This window comes from Nilaparvata lugens, chromosome 9 (genome assembly GCF_014356525.2).
Source record: "Nilaparvata lugens isolate BPH chromosome 9, ASM1435652v1, whole genome shotgun sequence".
Lineage (NCBI taxonomy): Eukaryota > Metazoa > Arthropoda > Insecta > Hemiptera > Delphacidae > Nilaparvata > Nilaparvata lugens.
The window spans coordinates 14,258,554-14,283,791 of record NC_052512.1 but is presented as its reverse complement, the minus strand read 5'-3'; the positions used below and the strand labels follow the sequence as shown (position 1 = coordinate 14,283,791).

The 25,238-nt window shown below is 36.2% G+C and overlaps 2 protein-coding genes across 2 annotated transcripts in view; one reads left to right on the top strand and one right to left on the bottom strand.

The window, feature by feature from the left end:
* The window catches only part of LOC111057961, a 59,425-nt gene that overhangs the window by 22,458 nt on the left and 11,729 nt on the right, over positions 1 to 25,238 (bottom strand). Inside the window, exon 3 of the mRNA XM_039435523.1 lies at positions 8,284 to 8,373. Within this exon, the coding sequence (XP_039291457.1) occupies positions 8,284 to 8,373 (90 nt within the window). The remainder of the gene's footprint in view (positions 1 to 8,283; positions 8,374 to 25,238) is intronic.
* Positions 15,815 to 17,315, top strand: LOC120353047. Its single transcript, XM_039435522.1, has 2 exons — positions 15,815 to 16,689; positions 16,990 to 17,315. The coding sequence occupies exons 1-2, from the start codon at positions 16,127 to 16,129 to the stop codon at positions 17,261 to 17,263; spliced, it is 837 nt and encodes a 278-aa protein (XP_039291456.1). The 5' UTR covers positions 15,815 to 16,126; the 3' UTR covers positions 17,264 to 17,315.

Genomic DNA, 25,238 nt, shown 5'->3' with positions numbered 1-25,238 from the left:
TCTCACAAGTCAAGTTTTAGAATACGATAAATAAACTAAATGAATTGTCAAGGTCAGGGAAGCACTCAACACTCAACGACTCAACACACTGCATCGCTGCTGCAACCCTTATGCCCGGTTGCAGAGTCGCTACATAAAGTCACTCATAGTTAACAGAGCCATTAGTTAACAACTCGCCCATGAATGGATGTTCGTTGCAGAGTCGTTTGCCAGATCCCTGTTAGCTATGGCTCTGATAAGGCACACACATAAGTCACACTGCTGCTCATACCACTTTTTGCATGGTATGCTTAGGTTGCCGGAGTGCCGTCTGCCCTGAAAGCCGCCACTCACCAAAAAAATGGTCAGTTTTTACGGATGCCACCAAAGTGGAAGAGTGAAAGAAAAACTGGGTCTATTCCTATTCTACATCTATATTTTTTTGGCAGCACTGAACCTGTGTTCCTCTTAGTTTGTAGTAACATTAAAAAGGCTGAAAAGTAAATAGGCCTATTAAAAGTGTTTTCCTCCACTTACTGTCAAAACTACTTACTTTACTCCCTGAAACATGATACTAAAGTGTCACTTTTTCGCACTCGGTACTAAAAAACAGAAAAACTCCCTAGGGAGTAAAAGTGACTCCATTTAAATAACATGGGAAGCATCTCTATTTTAAAAACGTACATTTGGAATAGGTCAGAAGGTCTAAGCTCAGATGAGGAAGCATATAGAGTAGTCATTAAACCAACTAAATTCAATACCTCAACCAGAAATTTGATCAATATATAAAATTTATGTTTGTATGCTGAAATTATTATTACAAACTTCATATCACTATACTAAAAAAAATGTATATATATATTTTTTTATTCCATGTTATTCAAAATATCAGTCAATGAGAAATGTCTGTCAATGAGATAATACCATGACTATGTAGTTCCTCCTCCTCAAGCTCAATCACTGCATCCCGCAGACATAGCTCACTGTTTGACAACATGTTGCAGTAGTTGGAATACCTCTCAGTGCTGACAAGCCGTCTTATACCAAACAGAGAAAAGTGGTGGTGGTGGTGAGGATAACCTTCTTTGTCAACAGGTCTATGACAATGCCACCCCATCATGACTCACTTCTCAATTCTCTGTTATCATTAGTATAAAGAAGTATCATATTCTATATGATTTCAGTCTTTGAACATAAATCCTCTATGGTGTAGGGGTTAGCAAGTCAGCTTCCCAAGTTGGAGGTTCTAGGCTCGAATCCAAGGCAGTAAAGGTAAGTATTAAAGGTCAGTATCAACAGTAGACTGTTCCACCACTGCCAGTCACCCCGCCGCCGGTCGTCTGGCTGCCACCTTTCGCCCCGCCACCGGTCGCACGGCCACCGCCGGTCGCCCCGCCAACGTCGCCCGGCCACCACCGGTCGCCCGGCCGCCAACGGTCGCCTCACCACCACCACCATGGCTGCCATCCCACCACCAACAGTCGACCTGCTGCGGCTGGCAATTGTCCCGCCGGCTGAGCATGGGCATTCTCAATGACCCAAGCTCCTCCTGTCACATGGACCATGCTCACCAGTATTCAGCATGTCTGTGGCGGGACGGTAGGGTCATCCACTCAGTGGTCAGTCAGTCAGTTCAATTACTGATCAGTCACTGATTAGTCACTGTTCAGTCACTTATCAGTCACTGATCAGTCACTGTTCAGTCACTGATCAGTCACTGTTCAGTTACTGATCAGTCACTGATCAGTCACTGTTCAGTCACTGTTCAGTCACTGTTCAGTCACTGATCAGTCACTGATTAGTTACTGTTCAGTCACTGTTCAGTCACTGTTCAGTCACTGTTCAGTCACTGTTCAGTCACTGATCATTCACTGATCAGTCACTGGCCGGGCGACCGGTGGTGGCTGGGCGACCAGTGGCGGGGAGACTGGTGGGGCGACCGGCGGCATCCGGGCGACAGGTGGCGGGGCGACCGGTGGCAGCTGGACGACCGGCGGCGGGGTGACTGGCAGTGGTGGGCCAGTCTACCCACTACATACAAAAAAATATATCCTCTGGTTCTGTTGATACTGACCTTTAATACTTACCTTTACCGCCTTGGATTCATGCCTAGAACCTCCAACTTGGGAAGCTGACTTGCTAACCACTACACCATAGAGGATTTATGTTTAAAGACTTAAATTATATAGAATATGATACTTCTTTATACTAATGATAACGAAGAATTGAGAAGTGAGTCATGATGGGGTGGCATTGTCATAGACCTGTTGACAAGGAAGGTTATCCCCACCACCACATCCACTTCTCTCTGTTTGGTATAAGATGGCTTGTCAGCACTGTGAGGTATTCCATCTACTGCGACATGTTGTCAAACAGTGAGCTATGTTTGCGGGATGCAGTGATTGAGCTTGAGGAGGAGGAACTACATAGTCATGGTATTATCTCATTGACAGACATTTTCAACAATGCAGGACATTTGAGTTCAGAGTTCAGGGTCCAGAGTCCAGAAGTCTAGAGTTCAAAGCCCTGAGTCCAAAGTCTAGAAGTCCAGAGTTCAGAGCCTGAGTCCAGAGTCCAGAGTTCAGAGCCCCGAGTCCCGATTTATTCCCGATTTTATGTGTTTCTCATCATTATTTTTTTTTTTCACCATTTATTCCCAATTTTATGTGTTTTTCGATTTTTCTTCCCATTTATTCCCGATTTTATGATTTTTTGATTTTTTTTTTTAATTTTTCAATTTTTTTTTTTTAATTCTTTGATTTTTTTTTTATTATTTCTTTTCCCCATTTATTCTCGATTTTAAGTGTTCTTTAAATTTTTTTTATTTTTTTTTGATTTTGTTTTCAATTTTTTTTTAAATTTTTTTCCTTTTTCCCTTTTTTTCCATTTATTCCCGATTTAATGGTTTTTTTTATTTTTTTTTATATTTTTTTCTTTTTTTTTCTTTTAATTTTTTATTTTTTTTAATTTTTTTTTTTTCATTTTTTTCCTTTTTTTTCCATTTATTCCCTGATTTTATGGTTTTTTTTTTTTTTTTATTTTCATCATTTTTTTTTAATTTTTTTTATTTATTTTTATTTTTTTTTGTTTTAATTTCTTTTTTGACCTTGAGGTTAGGTTTGGTTGACTTGGATGACCTTGTTGTTAGGTTTGGTTGACCTGGATGACCTTGAGGTTAGGTTTTGTCAACTTGGGTGACCTTGAGGTGAACTGATCAGTCACTGTTCAGTCACTGATCAGTCACTGATCAGTCACTGTTCAGTCACTGATCAGTAACTGTTCAGTCACTGATCAGTCACTGATCAGTCACTATTCAGTCACTGATCAGTCACTGTTCAGTTACTGATCAGTCACTGTTCAGTTACTGATAAGTCACTGATCAGTTACTGTTCAGTCACTGTTCAGTCACTGTTCAGTCACTGTTCAGTCACTGATCAGTCACTGATTAGTTACTGTTCAGTCACTGTTCAGTCACTGTTCAGTCACTGTTCAGTCACTGTTCGGTCACTGATCAGTCACTGATCAGCGACTGGTGGTGGCTGGGCGACCGGCGGCAGGGAGACCGGTGGGGCGACTGGCGGCATCCGGGCGACAGGTGGCGGGGCGACCGGTGACAGCCGGACGACCGGCGGCGGGGTGACTGGCAGTGGTGGGCCAGTCTACCCACTACATACAAAAAAATATATCCTCTGGTTCTGTTGATACTGACCTTTAATACTTACCTTTACCACCTTGGATTCGAGCCTAGAACCTCCAACTTGGGAAGCTGACTTGCTAACCACTACACCATAGAGGATTTATGTTTAAAGACTTAAATTATATAGAATATGATACTTCTTTATACTAATGATAACGAGGAATTGAGAAGTGAGTCATGATGGGGTGGCATTGTCATAGACCTGTTGACAAGGAAGGTTATCCCCACCACCACATCCACTTTTCTCTGTTTGGTATAAGATGGCTTGTCAGCACTGAGAGGTATTCCATCTACTGCGACATGTTGTCAAACAGTGAGCTATGTCTGCGGGATGCAGTGATTGAGCTTGAGGAGGAGGAACTACATAGTCATGGTATTATCTCATTGACAGACATTTTCAACGATGCAGGACATTTGAGTTCAGAGTTTAGAGTCCAGAGTCCAGAAGTCTAGAGTTCAAAGCCCTGAGTCAAGAGTCTAGAGGTCCTGAGTTCAGAGCCTGAGTCCAGAGTCCAGAGTTCAGAGCCCTGAGTCCCGATTTATTCCCGATTTTATGTGTTTCTCATTATTATTTTTTTCACCATTTATTCCCAATATTATGTGTTTTTCGATTTTTTTTCCCATTTATTCCCGATTTTATTAGTTTTTAATTTTTAAATTTTTTTTTTCAATTTTAAATTTTTTTTTTTTAATTTTTCAATTTTTTTTCTTTATTCTTTAAATTTTTTTTTATTTCTCTTTCCCATTTATTCTCGATTATATGTGTTCTTAAAAATTTTTTTTTATTTTTTTTTTAATTTTGTTTTCAATTTTTTTTTTAATTTTTTTTCTTTTTCCCTTTTTTCCCATTTATTCCCAATTCTATGTTTTTTTTTTTTTTGATTTTTTTTTTAATTTTTTATTTTTTCTTAAATTTTTTTTCAATTTTCTTCCCTTTTTCCCATTTATTCCCGATTCTATGGTTTTTTTTTAATTTTTTTTTATTTTTATTATTTTTTTAAATTTTATTTTTCTAATTTAAAAAAAAAAAAATTTTTTGACCTTGAGGCTAGGTTTGGTTGACCTGGATGACCTTGTTGTTAGGTTTGGTTGACTTGGATGACCTTGAGGTAGGGTTTGGATGACGTGGATGACCTTGAGGTTAGGTTTGGATGACGTGGATGACCTTGAGGTTAGGTTTGGATGATGTGGATGACCTTGAGGTTGGGTTTGGTTGACCTGGATGACCTTGAGGTTAGGTTTGGTCAACTTGGGTGACCTTGAGGTGAAGGAGGAGTCTGGGACACTTGTGTCCCAGACTCCTCCTTTTTATACTACTTATATACATCTTATATATATATCTTATATATATCTACTTATATATATCTTGTCTTTGAAAAATAACAAACAATTTATAAATTATATTTTTGTGTGATCAGAATATTCAATGATTCTTAATTGACCGATCGAAGTGAGGTCTAAGATTCAAGTTGACGGTTTGGCATTTCTCTCAATGTTTAAATTTTTATATGTTGCACATTTACGGCAAAATGCGGGAATTCATGAAACTTGACAGGTGTGTTCCTTTTTTGATTATTCCTTTTTTAATACGTTGATGTATATACAAGGTTTTTGGAAATTTTGCAATTCAAGGATAATATGAAAGGAAAAAGGATTACACATGGATTACACAAAGGAAAAGGATTAAGTGATTACACAGATGTGTGGAGAAGCCAGTCTATTGCTGTATTTCAATAAGGTCTATAGTTTCGATCAGGTACTTGTTCACATAACTACTAATAATATTGTCCCTCATAGTACTCAACCAATAATATGAATCTGAACTGTAATATTACATTTTTTCTCGATTGGAATCGAATCTTCAATTCGAGATCTATAAAGCTTCATAGAAAATATCAGAGTCATCGATATATGGACAACTTTTTGACTGAGAATTTATCGTAAATGATTGTGTTGCATGTTCAATGGTATCACTAAAAAAAACAAACTCTGTAAACAGAGTTAACAGAATTAACAGATAATATAGAGGATATATAAAATTTAAAATAACAGTTTCAAAATAAAGTTTCATTGAGAACAAATATAAAATGTGAATTCTAAACTTGTAATTTATAATTTTTTTTGGTGATGTGTCCATGACATCGACACTGTTTGAAGTTGGTTTGCTCTGTACCTTTGTGCCTGCCAGGCTTTCTTCTCTGTAAAAATAATGGCTGGCAGCATGTGTTCTGATTTTGTGCTCCCTGAATATTTTTCTGTTTAAGTGGATTATTAATGTTTTAAATTGAGTTTTGAACAGTTTTATGGTGTTCTAAGTTTGTGTATTTTGATTTGTGTGTATACAAGCCTATAGCCATTGTTTTCAACTATATAAATTGGATAAGTATTTAGCTTGTAGTGACTTTAGATGCTTAAGCGTGTAAGATATTGTTCTTTGTGTATTTGTGTAGTGTATTGCCAAAATTCTTCTGAAGATTATAAGTTCATTTGCTCTGAAAACTGGATTTCTCATTCATAGGCGATAGATCCATTCATAGTTTACCAAGAATCTATTACGTTGGAGCCGATAACCTTCCTTAGGTTAATAGGTGAAAATTTGCTATCCAACCGATTTAGGAGGAATTGGTAGCACGGCAAATGTTACCCCTGTGGTGGGACCGAATTACAAAATAAATATGTCCCAAATGGTACACCATGATATCCCTAGTTATAGAAATTATGTGTAGGATAGATATCTTGATAGGTTATGAATGGTATACTGCTGAGTGGGAAATCGGTTCAAGAGAGATCTAGTCCTAATGAATATATTATCTGTGCAGACTAGCAAAATGGCATACAATATGAAAAAAATTAAAAATGATGATGAGTTAATAGCTGCCTTAACACAACTGTTTGATAAGCAAAATGCTAAGATTTATAATTTTAAACAAGATCAAAATGCTAGGTTTGATGATATGAAGCAAGAATTTGCTAGCATTAGACTAGAGCAGGTTAGTATGAACCTTCTATTGAAAGATGCACATGAGACATTGATTGATAATCATGAAGATGAAAACAAATTGAAGCAGGATGATAGTAGTGTTGAGATACATGATCAATTAGTTCAAGTTTCAGATAATGTAGGCCTAGTTAATGTTTTTGAAAAAGTAAATCCTAATGAGATAGTAGTATTGAGTAATGTAGTACCGGTAGCTAGGGAGTTGTCTTTATTGAAAGTCAAGAGTAAAGAAAGTAGTATTGCGAAATTGATAGTTAGAAAAACAGTAAGTAAAGTGAATGTTTACATGAGACAGGTTTCTGTAGAGGTTAGGAACAATGTAAACAAAATGAATCTTGCTTTGAATCAAGTTGATGAATTCAACTTTCAACTGAGAATTGAAAAGGTGTATGCAATGCATTCTCAAGTGAACATGACTAACTTTTGTAAGCAAAATGGCTTGTTGAAACAAATGAACCCATGAATAAAATCATGTTCTTGAAGAAAACAAAGCACAAAGTCACCATTGATGTGTTAGTATTCAAAGGTTGTTTCAAGTTGCTTATTTACAAGATGATGACTAAGAATCACATGATGAAAGGGTATTCCCCAGCACACAATGATTAGGAATCCTGTGTTATGCCGGGATTCAGAATAGCATAATCGCTACGCAGTGTATGGTAAGAGTCCATAATTTATTGTGTCTTTTTTCTTTCCTGTAGCCTATTTTTCTTGGCCCTTAATCTTTTCAAATTTCGATTCTTTCCTGTTTTTGTGTAATGTTCAGTAAAATTCTTCTATGATGCATATCTTAACCAATCTTGTCCATAGTCATTTAAATTTGTATTTTTCTGAAATAATATTAGAAGTTAAAATAGTAGCTTATTTTCCTAATCTTTAAATTGTTGATAAAACTTAACTTTTCCAAAATCTATCCATTGTAGTGTAAATAATTTGTTTGCTTGCGGTATATTTTTTCATCATGTATTACATATTTTAATTATGTCTATTTTTTTCAGGTATCATATCAGGTAATTAGGTTTTTCAGAGCAAATTATGTCCCATGTTCTCATCTTTCATTGCATATCATGCCATAAGCCATATGTAATTGGGTTAAAGTTTTCTTCTGGGCTTTTAACCCATTTTGCATTTTATTTTTTTTTTTTTTTTGCTGTCCAATACTTTGGACTTTTGGTAGACAAGTAGGTGTGATTCTTTTAGAGGTGTGGGCGTGAACCACATATGGCTGGACTCGATTATCTGACCTACTTGTTTGCGATATAAAAACTTTAAGACTGCAACATCAAATGTTTGTAAAAACTTTTGCATACTTTTGTTTTTGTGGTCCGATACTAGAGTCTGCTATCACATTGCCTTACAGACATCTAGGAACTCTCCACCCAGTCACAATAGTCAACATATTTTTTCCTTCACCAGTTGTTTTTGTGGGAGTGATAGCTCACAATTGTAACAAATTAGAGTCATACATGGAATCTACAAAATTCCATAGTACTGCGATAATACTCTGCGTATAAGTATAACTCAATACTCTGCGACCCCCATATTATTTATACAGCTTGTGGTCAAAAAATTCATACAAAATGTGTTAGCTTTGTTCTGGAGTACTCACCTGAACAATGTCCAATTGTGATTTGTCAAAATCATAAACAAGAGTCAAGCAATACGAGCCACCCCCCTTCATCATGGATTCGAACTCGGCCTGTAACAGGTGTAATGGTAACTTGTGTGAGCTCTTAAACAAGGAGCAGAGAAGTATAGAAATCAGCAATGCTATTTTTACTTTCCTTGCCCTATTATCATAGGTAAGGAAAGTATTGCCAGTGGCAGCTCGTGGAGGATGATTTAGGGGAAGCCCAAATAACATGAAAAATCGAATATGACATAGGCTTTCAAGTATGTGATTTGAAAGATGCATTACTTATTATTCCCATTTACGCTTCGTGTCAAAAATGAGTCATTTGAGAAAAATATTGAAAAAAACAAAACTATACTTCAAGCACGCCTGAAAGTTTGTATAAAGGAGGTTACTACCATTGATCTTTTTTGTCATTATCAGTCCTCTTGAAGAATGGTGTCTCTATAGTGAAGTCCACGTTATAATGGCAGTGAAGAAAGATAGGAGAAAAACGTTGCCAAGTCTCTCCATTTTGCCACTGACTGTACACAGCTGTTTCTCAATTCATCCCATTAAATTTGATCTACTAATAATTATCATTTCCTTGATAAAATAATCGATTTAATGTCAAATTAATCAAGAATATATATTTCACATAATTTGATTCAAAAATTTGCTTCCATAACTGAGATCAGATTTTATTTTTATACAAACGTGAAATGGCGTCTAATTCAAAAAGCTGTGATATACCAATCTGAATTTCAAAACAACAGAAATTAAGTTACTTAGTAGGCATTCTATTCCAATTTCTTTTCAAAATAATAAAAAAATAGAAATCCTATTTAAAATAAGTAATTTGAATGGGAATACTTCTGAAATAACCTTTTAATATTATTTATCAATTCACAGTCGTCAGCCGAACGGGGTAGAATAGACATCGTAGTGCCAGCGTAGTTTTTATTGTAGAATTAGCTAACAGTATTCTAGCCGTTTGCAATAATAAGATTATGGTCTTTGAACTATAATAGTTGAAAAGTATTCGAGTGTTATGAAGTGTATTTCCATAACAAACTTCAATTATGGATAGATCGGGATCTCAATTCCTTACACCGGTGAAATTGCCACCTCTTCTTGCTCCAGAGTTTGAGGAGGAAGATGAATATTCGGAGAGATGCAGCTTCATCAACTTGGAGGATCAGAATGCGAGCGAAATCATGGACCAGAGTTTACTGGAAGACGTGGGAACTCTTCACGATCTTTACTCCGATCTCATTAAATCGGATTTAAGCGGATTTTGATCAAAACAGTGCTCTGTGCAACATGCTGGCATTGATCATAACTAGAGTCGAAACGAGGAAAAAACCCAGGAGAAAGAAAAGAACGAAGTTCTATGCAGACTGGATAAATTGGAAAAAAACATAAACCAGCTCTCATCGGACTTCAAGAGAGGACAGCCACCCACTACTACTGCTACAAGATCATTTGCAGAAGTAGTGCAAGTACCAATTAAAGTAAATAAAAAGCAGCAGCAACAAGTGACTGGAAAAAAATTAGTGCGCAAGATTACCGAGAAGAAGAAAATCGTGATAGTAAAGCCTGCAGTGGTAACAGGAAGTGATAGTGAAAGCAGTGCAAAAGTCAGAGAAACTTAAAAAAAACAATTCCGAAATAAAAATCACTGAAAAAAAAAACGGTAAACGTACGTGGAGGTGGTGTGTTATTGGTGATGGATCCATCCGAGGACAAGGTGAAAGTTCTAGGAAACAAACTAATTAATGATTTAGAAATTAGTACTCCTTCATTGAAAAAACCTAGAGTATCCCTATGTAAAATGTATGTAAAGAATTGAGCCAGAGTGATTTAAGTCTAGAAATTTTCAACAGGAATTTCTCAAACACAATAAATAAAGAAAAATTTGATATAGAATTCAACCCATTATTCATAGTAGGAAAGAAAGAGAGAGAGTACACCCATTGGGTAATTGAATGGTCTCCTGATATTCGACGAGAAATAATCAATAAGGGACGAATCTATGTAGATTGGACCTCTTGTCGAGTCAAAGATTACACATCAGTAACTCGTTGCTTCAAATGCTTGAAATTTGGCCACACCTCAAAATTTTGTAACGCAGAAACCACAATCTGTGGTTTCTGTGCTCAAGAGAATCACGAGTACAAAACTTGCCCTAAAAAATCACAAGCACCATATGTGCCAATTGCAAGAACAATAAAAAGGATGATAAACATCTAGTAAATGATACTACTTGTCCCTGCTATATTAGAGCAATTCAAAGTTTAATAGATAAACCAGATCATGGCCAATCAAATTCTGTATTTAGAGCAGAGGTCAAAAATCTTTTCTATCACTACACTTATTAAGAGCCAACTCGAAATTGTGTCATTCAAACAGAAATACGAAAACCTGAACATTTTGCTGGCTCATGACATATCAAAAACAATTGACTCTCATTTTCCACTAGGTACTGTTTAACAGATTAGTTTTTGGAGCCTTTTACCTTATTGTGATTAATTTATTTTTACTCTATGAATATGACGCATGATTTAATAAATAATTTTGAAAATGAAATCTCAGTTGAGTCATACAATACAATTCAAGTAGATGATATTTTCAATTTCAAACCGCAAATTTCATACCACTGAGCCTTGTAGATTTGTGAATATTTGTTACATGAATATAAGAAGTATGAATAGAAACTTTGATAACTTAGCATATATTCTAAGAAATTGTGATACTAAATTTGATTTTATAGCTCTTAGTGAAACTTGGATTAACGATAGTACAATTAACTACAGTTTGAATGATTATTCAATTCATAGTGTACCAGGTAGACTGAATAAATGCGATGGAGTTTGTATTTTTACTAGGAACACATTCAATGTTGAGAACATAAATTTTCTTATACTCGAATGTAATTCTGTAATACTGAATGACAGTATACCTGATGAAAATATTAAATTCACAATAGTTACTATTTACCGATCACCTTCTTCTAATTTGCAAATTTTTCTCAATAGTCTGAATGATTGCATTGATTATTTAAAACATGGAAGTAGTCAAAACATAATAATCATCGGTGATACAAAAATAGATATGAACAGTAACACAAACTTTGTTAATGAATATTTCAACCTCTTGTCATCAAATGGTTTTAAATCTTACATTAATAAACCTACTCGGAAATAAACGGATCCCAATCATGTATTGATCACATATTTTACAGAAAAACAAACGATGCTTGTGAGTCTTTTATTGGATCAATAATCAAAACAAGTATCACTGACCACTATCTGACTTGTATAAACATTGGTCTTGGAAAAAATACTGGTAGAACTGGACCAAGTGTTAACACTAGAAAATCTATAAACTACCATGATTTGATGAATAATCTTAAGAAGTACAATTGGTCCGAGGTTGCATCACAACTCGATTTAAATATTGAAAATGCTGTTGAATTATTTGTTGATGTATTATCCACTGAGATTGGAAATGCAACCCAAATAAAAATTGTACCACACAAACTAAAGCCTCTCAAGCCTTGGATAACTGCAGGATTAATAACTCCAATAAGAAAACGAGATAAAATGCATCAGACATTGAAAAAACAGCCTCAAAACAACTTTCTCAAATCACTATATAAAAACTGCAGAAACACATTAAACAACATAATAAGAAAATCTAAGTATGACTACTATAATAATATACTACTCCAAAGCTGAGGCAATTCGAAAAAGACATGGGGGTGTATCAATGATCTCTATTGAATATAAAACGAGATAAAAAAATACCCAATATATAGATCCCGAAGTTCTAAACCACCATTTCACGCATGTAGGTCAATTAAATGCTAATAAAATAATAAATAACAGCCCTAGACAACGTACTCATGCCGATTTATCAATCCCTCATTCAATTCATTCTATTTGGTTGATACAAACAATGATGGAATAATAGACACAATCAGTTCTCTCCAGCTTTTACCTGGTAAGTCGACTACTACAAATTTAATTGAATTTTCATGAGATGTTTTGCATGGTCTGGAGTCTTCTGGGAGGGTTGATGTTGTATACATTAATTTCCGAAAGGCTTTTGACCTAGTAAATCATGATGTTCTACTACACAAACTACTGGCCTATAATTTCTCGAATTCTACTGTAGGATTTGTAGCATCTTATCTGAAGGACAGGAAACAATTTGTGTCATATGATGGTTGTGATTCTGATCTATATGCAAACGTATCTGATGTCCCTCAAGGTACATCATTGGGTCCTCTTTTATTCCTCATCATGATCAACGATCTACCTGATGTATTAGAAAACTCTAAATGTCTTTTATTTGCCGATGATGTTAAGATATATAAAACTATTTGTGATGATAAAACAGCTGTAATATTTATAATCTGTTATCTCTGTTACTAAGACACATATTTAATATCGAATAAAGCTCGTGTTGAGTCCAATTCTATTACAATTTATTCGACATCTATCTATATATATAAAAATGTTATGTTGGTTTGTGTGTAATGCAAAAACTCCAAAAGTACTGGACCGATTGAGTTGAAATTTTAACATGATATAAAATCCGCATCAAGGATGGTTTTTATCTACTTTTTACAATTTTCAGGGGCGCTACGCTCGCCCGAAAATTTTTAACTTTTTTGTTTATGGATTTTTCCGATTTTTGACTTCACATTCGGGGTCAGCTCGCGAAAATAAGTCGATTAAAGAAAAAAAATTGACCGGGCTCGCAGGGTGGCCCGGGGGGAGGGGGTGAAACTTTGGCCATTTTTGGCCAGATTTGAGCTGAGCGCTGCTGCAATCAAAGTGCAAAATCTGACCGCTAGATAGCGCGCATGTTTCAAAACGCAGCTTCAACAGGTTCGTGAGATATAGAGTACCGGTAAACTACACTCTTGATTACCGTATGTTTTCCGGTACAATTATTGGATTTCAATTACTTTCACAATTCAGAACAAAGAAAGCATACCGATGCTTTTTTTTCGATAATAAATTCGTGTTTCAGTGCAAATAATCGTGTTACTTGTGTTAATATTGTAGTAATTTCAATCAGTGAATGGATCGATACCGGTACCGTGCTACAATCAATTGGCGATTCAGTCGATAGTGTGAGTATAATCTTATCGATGTAAATCAATCTTGTAATGAATAATAATTATTGAGGCTTTTATTCTTGCATTTGTGTATTCATAATATCTCAATTGTCAATGTTTCATAATCCTCCAAACCTTAGTTCATAAGCTGATCGGCTTATCTTATAGTTTCAATATCTTATTTCTATTTCATATTCATGCTATGTTTCCTTCTATCATAAAACAACGAGAAATAAAAAAAAATTCTTATCTCTTTTCTACTAACATACCGGCATTTGACAACGGTGTTGTTGATAATACGATCTGGGCTGTGTTGCATGCTAAAATACAAAGTAGGCTAATATTTTAGTAGTCAGCTGGTTATTTGATCATATAAACAAAATGAAGGGATAGATTATAATAATATATTAGTCTATTAAATAATTGATATAAGTTGATTGTTGGAAAGGATTTATGTACAGTAGTTTCAATACGCAATGCGAGATGATCACTCAACGTGACCAGCGTTTAATGCTCAGCCGGTCAGTTTCATTCCCGTTGCATCAGAGGCTCAGCATCAAAGATCCTCGCGTCGGTACCACTTGGAAAGTTACCGAGTGAGAGCGCTTATCAAAAACTGTTTTTGTCTTTAAAACGCTCTATCTCCGGAACCACTGGTCGGAAAATTTTCGTTGACCACCCGTTTTGTAGGGAATTTAATTGTCTTTATTTCTGATATAGTGAGATTTTTCATTAAATTGAGTATAAATATATAAAATTTATTTTATTCGATAAAAAATATAATATATTTTTTGGTGGTATTAATTTTTTGGTAGGCCTATAAATCTCAAAAAGGTTATTCAATATTGAGAATATATCGATTGTTTTCCTCATAACTATGCAATTATTTCTAAATATCTATTATAAGTTATATTTGAATAACTGAATCGCTGACAACCGCGATTTATTTTTTTGTAATTATTATTTATTTAATATTAAATACGTAATATATATACGAAATAAATACGTGAAATATTAGTTTACTAATTAAACAATAACAAAACTTCTTACGTGTGTAAAGTAATACACACACATATTTTCCTTTCTTCTCTTTCAGTAAAAACCAAAATAATGCCTCGCAGAAAGTCAAATTTGGGCCGTCGCACTCACAATGCAGAAGGATTAAGGAGATGGCGTTCGAATATCACTGAGGAAGAGCAAACATCTTTACCAGAGAGGAACAGGCTAAACACCATCCAGACACGTAACGTGGACCCAGCAGAAAGACGAGCAGCCAGGCTTGAGGATGCACGATTGCGAGCACGTCAGTCGCGTTCTGCAGCAACAGATTTGGTTTGTTTTGAACGCAATGAACGCAAAAGGGTGAGGATAGCTGAAACACGAACAGAAAGAACAGCTGATCTGCATCTGGAATACAATCGTCTTGCGTTCCGGTACAATCCAGCTATTGATTATAGTTCAAGTCAGCATGTTGTCATTGGTCAGATGAGTCATGTATGTAGCTACTGCCAGGCTCTAAAGTTTAATAATGAAACGAAAGGGATGTGTTGTGCTGGCGGAAAAATCAAATTGCCTCAACTTGATGCACCACCAGAGCCATTGAAAACTTTACTTACTGGATCTACCGCTGAATCAAAGCATTTCTTATCGAACATCAGGAAATATAACTCTTGCTTCCAAATGACATCATTTGGTGCGGAAATCGTGACTGCTCAATTCATGCCAACTTTTAAAATCAAAGGGAAAATATATCACAAAGCTGGCTCCCTGCTCCCATTCTCAGATAGTGACCATAAATTTCTACAAATGTACTTCATTGGTGATGATAGACATGAAGTAGATGCACGTTGTGGAATACATAACTCGCTAAGAAGATCCATTATTTTGCAGCTGCAGGAGCTTCTTCACGAAAGGAACAGTTTGGTGCGTTTGTTCAAAACAGCAATTGATATGATGCCATCAGATACCCACAAAATTGTTATTCACGCAGACAAAACTCCTGCTGGAGAACATGTGCGGAGATATAATGCTCCAACTATAGATGACGAAGTAGCAATTGTCATAGTTGGTGATCAGCTCCAACCTAGAGATATTGTTCTCCATCAAAGAAATAATCAATTAATAAATGTAGCAGAAACTCACCGTTGTTACGATGCTTTACAATATCCATTGATCTTTTGGGATGGTGCTGATGGATATCATTTCAATGTGAAAATGATAAATCCAGTAAATGGTGCAGAAATCAATAAAAAGTGCAGCTCAATGAACTTTTACGCATACCGCTTAATGATTCGGATGAACGAGGACAATCATATTCTAAAATTCCGTCAGTTATTTCACCAGTACCTTGTGGATATGTATGCAAAAATTGAAACAGAACGTTTGCTATTTCTTCGTTTGAATCAGACTAAACTACGCTCTGAAGAATATATTCATTTGCGAGATGCAGTTGTGAATGATGGTAATACAACCAACGTTGGAAAGCTAACTATTTTGCCATCTTCATTCATTGGCAGTCCACGTCACATGCAAGAATATGCTCAAGATGCAATGTCATATGTTCGTCATTATGGGCGTCCAGATTTATTTATCACTTTCACTTGCAATCCAGTTTGGGACAAGATACAGCAGCTGTAATTTCCTGGGCAATCACACGTGGATAGGCATGACATTATAGCACATGTTTTCCGGCAAAAGCTTAAATCGCTGATGGATTTCATTGTGAAACTTGAAGTATTTGGATCTGTGCGCTGCTGGATGTATTCAGTGGAATGGCAGAAGAGAGGATTACCACATGCACATATACTAATCTGGCTCTACAATAAAATAACTTCAGACGAAATTGATGACGTGATATGCGCTGAGATTCCACGGGCTGACAGTGATAAGGATTTGCATGCAGTGATCATCAAAAACATGATACATGGACCATGTGGTACACTAAATCCAAATTCACCATGCATGGTAGATGGGAAATGCTCTAAGCAATATCCTCGAGCATTTACAGCAAACACAGTAACAGGCGACGATGGATATCCTCGGTATAGAAGACGATCAACTGAAGATGGTGGAAATTCGGCAACTATACACATGCGAAATGGTGATATTGATGTAGACAACCGTTGGGTGGTTCCATATTCTCCTTTACTGTCAAAAACATACCAAGCCCACATAAACGTAGAATATTGCAATTCTGTGAAATCGATTAAATATATCTGTAAATATGTAAATAAAGGCAGCGATATGGCAGTTTTTAGTGTGCAATCTGATAATTGTGACAATAATGCAGTACGAGATATTGATGAAATTGCTCAATACCAGGCTGGAAGATACATAAGCAGCAATGAGGCTGCATGGCGAATTTTTTCATTTCCCATGCATGAACGCAATCCAGCTGTGGTTCACTTGGCAGTACATTTAGAAAATGGACAGCGTGTTTATTTTACAGATGCAAATGTGCAAGAAAGAGCCCTTAATCCACCTGGTACAACTCTGACTGCTTTTTTCACCTTATGCCAGGAAGACGCTTTTGCCAGAACACTAATGTATTCAGAAGTTCCCTCTTACTACACGTGGAATGTAACTAGAAAAGTATTTGTACGGCGCAAACGAGGGGAGCCAGTCAACGGTCACCCTGGCATTTTCAAAGAAAATACAATTGGTAGACTTTATACAGTGCATCCCAATCAAGATGAATGTTTTTACCTTCGCATGCTATTGGTAAATGTGCCTGGTCCTACATCTTTCCAGCAATTAAAAATAGTTGACGGCGTCACACATGCCACTTTTCGCGCTACGTGTCAAGCTCTGAATTTATTAGAAAATGACCAACAGTGGAACATATGAATCAATGATGCGTGCAACACTGCACATCCAAACCAAATTCGCGCATTATTTGCGATTATATTGACCACTTGCTTTCCTTCATCTCCCACAGAGTTATGGGAAAGATATCGTTCGCATATGGCTGAAGATATTTTGCATAGAGTACGCCTTGAAAATGCCAATATGACCTTAGAATTTACAGAAGCCATTTACAACGAAGCATTGATAAATATTGAGGACAAGTGCTTAGCTATTGCAAATAAAGTTCTTAGTCAATTAGGAATGCCAGCACCAACCCGAACTGCAACTGCTGCATTTGATGTAGATTTACGCCGTGAACAGAGTTACAACATTAATGATCTTCAGGCATATGTCCAATCGAACATTCCCAAATTAACGTGGGAACAGAAAGGCATTTATGATCGCATAATGCAAATGATAAATGACGGAGTTGGGGGGACCTTCTTCTTGGATGCGCCAGGAGGAACTGGGAAAACATTCCTCATTAGATTGATTCTAGCAACGGTTCGATCAAAAAGTGATATAGCCTTAGCTCTTGCTTCGTCTGGAATAGCTGCAACATTGTTACCAGGTGGAAGAACTGCGCATTCAGCTCTAAAGTTGCCATTAAACATGCAAATCATTGAGACTCCTACGTGCAATATTTCTAAAGCATCCGGTATGGGAAAAGTATTACAAAAATGTAAACTAATTGTTTGGGATGAATGCACAATGGCACATAAAAAATCGCTCGAAGCTCTTGATCGATCATTACGAGACTTGCGTGGAAACGTTCAACCATTCGGGAATGCATTGATATTGCTCGCAGGAGATTTTAGGCAAACATTGCCTGTAATTTCTCGATCGACACCAGCAGACGAAATTAATGCTTGCCTGAAATATTCAACACTATGGCGGCACGTACATACATTGGAGTTGACTACGAATATGCGTGTCCAGTTGCAGAATGATCCATCAGCTGAGGTATTCTCACGACAGTTACTGGAAATTGGAAACGGTCAGCTGCCAGTCGATGAGATGTCTAGACAAATATCACTTCCCGATAATTTTTGTAATTTAGTTACATCAAAAGAAGAACTGATCGAAAAAGTATTTCCTGACATTCAGATAAATCATAGAAATCATGATTGGCTCAGTGAACGAGCTATCCTTGCCGCAAAGAATAAAGATGTCTATCAACTTAATAATGTTATACAATCCAGTATTCAAAGTGATGAAACTACATATAAGTCGATAGACACTGTTGTGGAAGCTGATGAAGTAGTTAATTATCCAACAGAATTTCTAAACTCACTTGATCTGCCAGGGATACCACCACACATATTGAAATTGGAAGTAGGTGTGCCAATTATCCTCTTGCGGAATATTAATCAGCCAAAACTCTGCAACGGCACGCGACTTGCAGTTAAGAGATTAATGAATAATGTAGTGGAAGCAACGATTTTAACAGGGCCTTTCAAAGGTGAAGATGTCCTCATTCCTCGAATACCCACGATCCCGACCAATACACCATTTCAATTTAAAAGATTGCAATTCCCAATTCGATTGGCATTTGCAATCACAATCAACAAAGCTCAAGGTCAATCTTTAGAATTGTGTGGTCTAGATTTAGATGTGGATTGCTTTTCACATGGACAACTGTATGTTGCGTGCTCCCGAGTCGGCAAACCAGATAGTCTTTATATTTATGCAGACAGTGGAAAAACAAAAAATATTGTATATAAACAAGTATTGCAAAATTAAACTTATATGAAATGTACTCTTTGTTTTTTCTCATTTCTCAACCATTCGCAAACAGAGAGTGAGAATAGGGAAAAACCTGAGTGCAGAAGAAGGCCTTCCTGTAAAATTCGGCGTGCCACAAGGAACAGTTCTTGGTCCGATACTGTACCTCATCTTTGCCAATGAGTTGTGCTCACTCGACATTGGTGTCAAGATTATTGTCTTTGCCGACGACACAGCTGTGATATTTCAAGGCAACAACTGGAACGAGACTTTCATAACCGCTGAATTAGGCATGGAAAAAATTACACTTTGGCTCCACAGTAATATCCTGACTCTCAATTCATCAAAAACTAAATTTCTAGCATTTTCACTGACGGACTCCAAAAAACCTGTACGAAATACAATCAAGTTACATCACTGCAAAATAAATCGCATAGACTGCAATTGTCCATCAGTAGAACGAACAGATAATATAAAATATTTAGGAGTTATAATAGACGACTTACTTTGGTGGGACAAACACATCATACAGCAAACAACAAAACTCAGGAAACTGGTTTACAGTTTCATTCAACTCCGACAGATACTCACACTGGATACGTTAAAAATTGTATATCACGTATTGGTAGAGTCAATAGCAAGATATGGAATCCTGGCATGGGGAGCTACATATTTCTGCCATATCAATCCTGTTTTTAAAGTCCAGAAACTCATCCTCAGAATAATGGGACAGAAACATCCACTCTACCCTTCAGATTCTCTATATGAAGAGCTCCAACTACTGAGCATCTGACAAATTTACATTCACAAATTACTCACATTCATCAGGAAAAACCCGCAGTTCTTTCTCAAGATGGACCACACCCACAGCACGCGAAGAAGGAATATTGATCTAGCAGTCCCCAGGATGACAACAACTGCCGCCCAGAGAACAGTCACATACTTAGGACCGAAGATTTACAACAGGCTGCCAATGGACATCAAGGAAATGGTACTGGTTAATATATTTAAAGCAAAAACAAAAACTTGGATAATTGAAAATAGAATAAATTATAGTGAAGACCTTATTACAAACTAGATATAATGAATATTATTAATTCATTTTTTTATCAATCCTTTTCAAGAGACTATTCTCAAATATTTTTTTCTTTTAGAATCTAATTATTTTCCATCAATAATTTTCTATTTTATATATAGGTATTCATTTACTCATTTTAATTTATTTTTTCTAAAACTGCGGAGCGTGGCAGGGTACAGCTAGTTAAAAATAAAATAAATGGGTCCGAAAAGAAAAACGAGTAAACGTCAAGATTTAGTCAGTGAAGGAGAAAACGATTCGCAAAACCAAATGCTTGGAAAAATACTGAAACCAACAGTTTTATCGATTGACCAAGACTCAGATGAAGCACCGAAAACGTGGAGACATTGGAAGATAACATTTTTAAACTTCTTAAAAAACAGTTCAATCCCGAAAAAGGATGAATTGAATGTTTTGATCAATTATGTGTCACCGAATATTTTTGAAAGTATTTGCAATTGTATATCATTTGAAAAAGCTATAACAACTCTTGAAGAAAGCTTTATAAAACCTCAAAATGTAGTACATGCACGTTACTGCTTATCTAAAGCAAAACAAACCCATGGAGAATCAATTGATCAATTCTATAATAAACTAAAACGGCTAAGTTTACCATGTAACTTTCAAGCAGTCACGGCTGACGATAACAAAAGTGAATATATCCGAGACGCGTTCATATCCGGATTAGAATCATAGAAAATCAGACAACATCTTTTCGAGATGAAATCGCTAACTTTGCAAGACGCTATCTCACAAGCACGAATGTTAGAGAATGCTGAAAACATTGCTAAAGAATACGAAACCAGTTCAGAATATGTTAACACAGTCCTAGCAAATGAGAATAAAAATACCGAGAAAACGACTTTAGTCCGTAATTCTTACCAAAAGAAGATTCAATGCAGATTTTGTGGCTATAATAATCATACTGATAATAGCCAATGCCCAGCAAAAGGACAACCATGCCTAACTTGTAATCGAATAGGCCATTTTTCAAAAGTATGCAGAGCACGAAACGATAAAAAAAACCAAATGGTATCTGCCACAGTAATTTCAGCAGCAAATACCAGCACTGACCTCTCAAAATGTCTTGTTCCTATACATGTTAATGGAATAGATACATTGGCACTATTAGACACTGGGAGCACAGCAAGTTTTATAGATAAGAAACTAGTAGTACAATCGAAGATGAAAACTATGCCATATTCCAATTTGATTACATTTGCTTCAAGTGCCTGCAACACTCAAACAACTGAGTGCGCTTTGAGTGAAATATATTTCCAGAACGAAGAATATAATGATTTTCCTTTGATCGTATTGAACAAATGTTGCGCTAGTGTAATTTTGGGACACGATTTTCTAAAGAACTTTTCATCCATCACTTTTGATTTCGGTGGATCTAAAGCAGCACTACAACTGAATGAAGACAATGACGCAAGAAGGCCTACTTATGAAATTAAAAAGTGTGCTCTAGCCCAAGCTACAGTAGAACCTGTCTCATTGTTTCGTGATCTTCAACTGGACTGTTGGCCTATAATAACTGAATCGAGACGACATTCAGAAGAGGATTACTTGTTTATGATGAATGAAGTCAAACGGCTTAAAGATGCTGATATTATAGAAAATAGTCATTCTTCTTGGAGAGCTCAAGCATTTGTTACTTCAAGAGAGAACCAAGAGAAACGTATGGTGATTGACTATTCACAGACCATCAACAAATTCACGAATTTGGATGCCTATCCACTACCACTAATGGAAGAATTAGTCAATAAGGTAGCGCAATATAAAATATTCTCATCTATTGACCTGAAATCTGCCTATCACCAGATACCAATCTTGCCTGAGGAAAGGCATTTCAATTCAAAAGAATTCCGTTCGGAGTCACGAATGGAGTAGCTGCTTTCCAGAAAGTGATTGATCAAATCATAGAACAAGAAAATTTGACATCATGTTATGCCTATTTAGATGATATTATTGTATGCGGAAGGATCCAAGGAGAACATGATGAAAATTTAGAAAATTTCTGGAGAGCAACAGAAAAATATGGCCTCACGATTAATGAAGAAAAGTGTAAAATATCTATGGAGAATTTAACCTTTCTGGGATTCGAAATTGGTCAGGGTATGATTAAGCCCGATCCAGATCGATTGAAACCACTCCTTAACTTACCAGCTCCAAAAAATCAGAAAGAATTGAAGCGTGTCCTTGGAATGCTTGCACACTACTCCAAATGGATAAAAGAATTTTCAAAAAAGATCCATCCACTTGTGCATAATACTCACTTCCCGTTGAATGAAGAATGCAGAAATATATTTGAATCATCATAGAAAGAAATAGGATCTGCAGTTCTAGTGCACATTGATGAAAAAGTCCCGTTCACTTTGGAAACTGATGCCTCAGATTACGCTATTGGAGCAGTATTAACACAGAATGAGAGACCAGTGGCGTTTTTCTCAAGAACTCTTTCCACATCTGAAACTAGGCACTCTGCAGTGGAAAAAGAAGCTTATGCCATTGTGGAATCAATCAGGAAATGGCGACATTACTTACTTGGACGAGAATTTACACTTATCACAGACCAGAAATCAGTTTCATTCATGTTTAGTAATAAACAAACCAGCAAGATTAAGAATGACAAAATCCAACGATGGCGCCTTGAATTGTCAGAATATAAGTTCAATATAATTTATAGAGTTGGAAAAGAGAATATACCAGCAGATACACTATCAAGAGTCTGTGCCACTGTTGGATGCCATACAGATATAAAGAAACTGATAAAAATTCATGAGGACCTGTGTCATCCAGGAGTTACTCGACTCCATCATTGGACCAAAACAAAGAACTTACCATATTCAATAGATGATGTAAAAGAAGTATGTTCCAAATGTATTACATGTTCTGAAATGAAACCACGCTATGCCAAAGGAACTGGCCGCCTTATCAAAGCAACTCGACCATTTGAACGTCTTAATATGGATTTCAAAGGCCCACTACAATCAAGTTCAAGGAACAAGTATATTTTAGTTCTTATAGACAAATATTCCAGATTCCCATTTGCCTTCCCCTGTCCTGACATGACTACTAATACAGTAATAAAACACCTTACATCACTATTCTCTCTTTTTGGTGTACCGTCTTACATACATTCCGATAGAGGAACATCGTTTATGTCATCAGCTTTGAAAAATTTTCTATCAAAAGGAATTGCCAGCAGCAGAACATCGCCCTATAATCCAGCCGGTAATGGGCAAGTCGAACGGTACAATGGAGTTATATGGGAAAGTGTGATGCTAGCCCTAAAATCGAAAGGTTTGAACAACAGTCACTGGGAACAAGTTCTCCCCGATGCCCTTAACTCTACTCGTTCCCTATTATGCACAAGCACCAACTGCACACCACATGAGCGGATGTTTTTACATGCAAGAAACTCAAGTAATGGAAAACCATTACCAACCTGGCTATTGACACCTGGACCAGTATGGTTGAAGAAGATGACAAAAAACTCAAAACAAGAATCGCAAGTTGAAAAAGTTGAATTAAACGAGAGTAACCCTGAATATGCGTTTGTTCGCCACAACGACGGCAGAGAATCGACAGTCTCACTTCGCCAGCTCGCCCCATACCCCACGAGTGCCGATTGATATTAAGGGGGGAAGATTGTGATGATAAAACAGCTGTAATATTTATAATCTGTTATCTCTGTTACTAAGACACATATTTAATATCGAATAAAGCTCGTGTTGAGTCCAATTCTATTACACTATTACTGGTGTAAATGATTGTGATACATTACAAGAGGATATTAATGAGATTACCACATGGAGCTCTGTGAATGGTTTAAAAATTAATGTTAATAAATCACACATAATGACATTTACAAGACAGAATCTTCCTTTTAATTTCCCTTACATGATGAATGGTTCTGCTCTTCCAATCAAAATATCGTGTAAGGATTTAGGAGTCTATTTTCAAAATGATTTCAGATTCATCTCTCATCTTGAACACATTTTGAATGTTTCTAATTGACTGTTGGGCTTTGTTATTAGAACTTGCAAACACTTCAGTAATTTAGATACTATAATATATCTGTACAAGTCGTTGGTAAGGAGTAGATTGGAATATGCCTCAATTATTTGGGATCCTTATCATGCTGAATATTCTGATTCTCTTGAAAAAGTTCAAAATAAATTCCTTCCCTACCTGTATTTTAAAAAGTTTGGCCACTATCTCTATTTTGCATATCCCACATCACAACTCAGAATCATGTTCAAAATTCCAACATTGAAATCCAGACGTAATCTTCAAGCCATCTTACATTTATATAAAGTAGTTAATGGTTTTACGCAGCATCCTTTTCACCTGGAAAGATTGGGCTTCTATGTGCCGACTGTTTCTCGTGGGAGGTATTTTTCGTTTTTTATACCAAGATCTCGAACGTTGCAGGATTATAACTCACCCATCAATCGATCCATGAGACTCTTCAACACAGTATCTCGTGATATCGATCTCTTCAATCCATCTTTGAATGCCTTTATTAAATCACGCTCTATAATACTTGAATATTAGTTCATTTGTCAATGTTTAACTTCAAGCACTCTCTCTCCTCTCTTCTTCTGCTATCTATCTATAAATATATGTCTTTACCTTACTTCTCTGTTTTATTTTTTTTATTTTCAATTTTGTTTAGTTTAAATGGTCGACTTTTTTTCATTTATATTGAACTTATTCTCTCTATTCTTATTTCAATTAAAATTATTTTTATTGTACAATACGAATAGCATTTAATGATATGAATAATTAGTATTTTATTTTAAGATTTAGCATGTAATTCTGAAGTTTGTTTAATTTCTGTATAAGTTGTTTTTTGTTTTCTTATTATTCTTTATTATTGTGTGTGGAGTGCGGTTTTGGGCAGTGTGCCTGTTGCATCCACACTGATTAACTACATTCACTACAATGTATCTTTTTTTCAGAAGTAACTCTTCTCCTGGAGTAGACAATTTGAGTTCTGCCTGTCTGAAAAAAATAGCTTCCTATTGTCACGATGTATATCGTAACTAGTGAGGTGAATTGAGGTTAGGGCTAGTTTTGGAGACGCTCGGTAATCTCTTGATAGGATCTCGTTGTCCAACGAGCAAGCCGGCCGCTGAGCTACTGCTCAACAGTGCCGCGCAT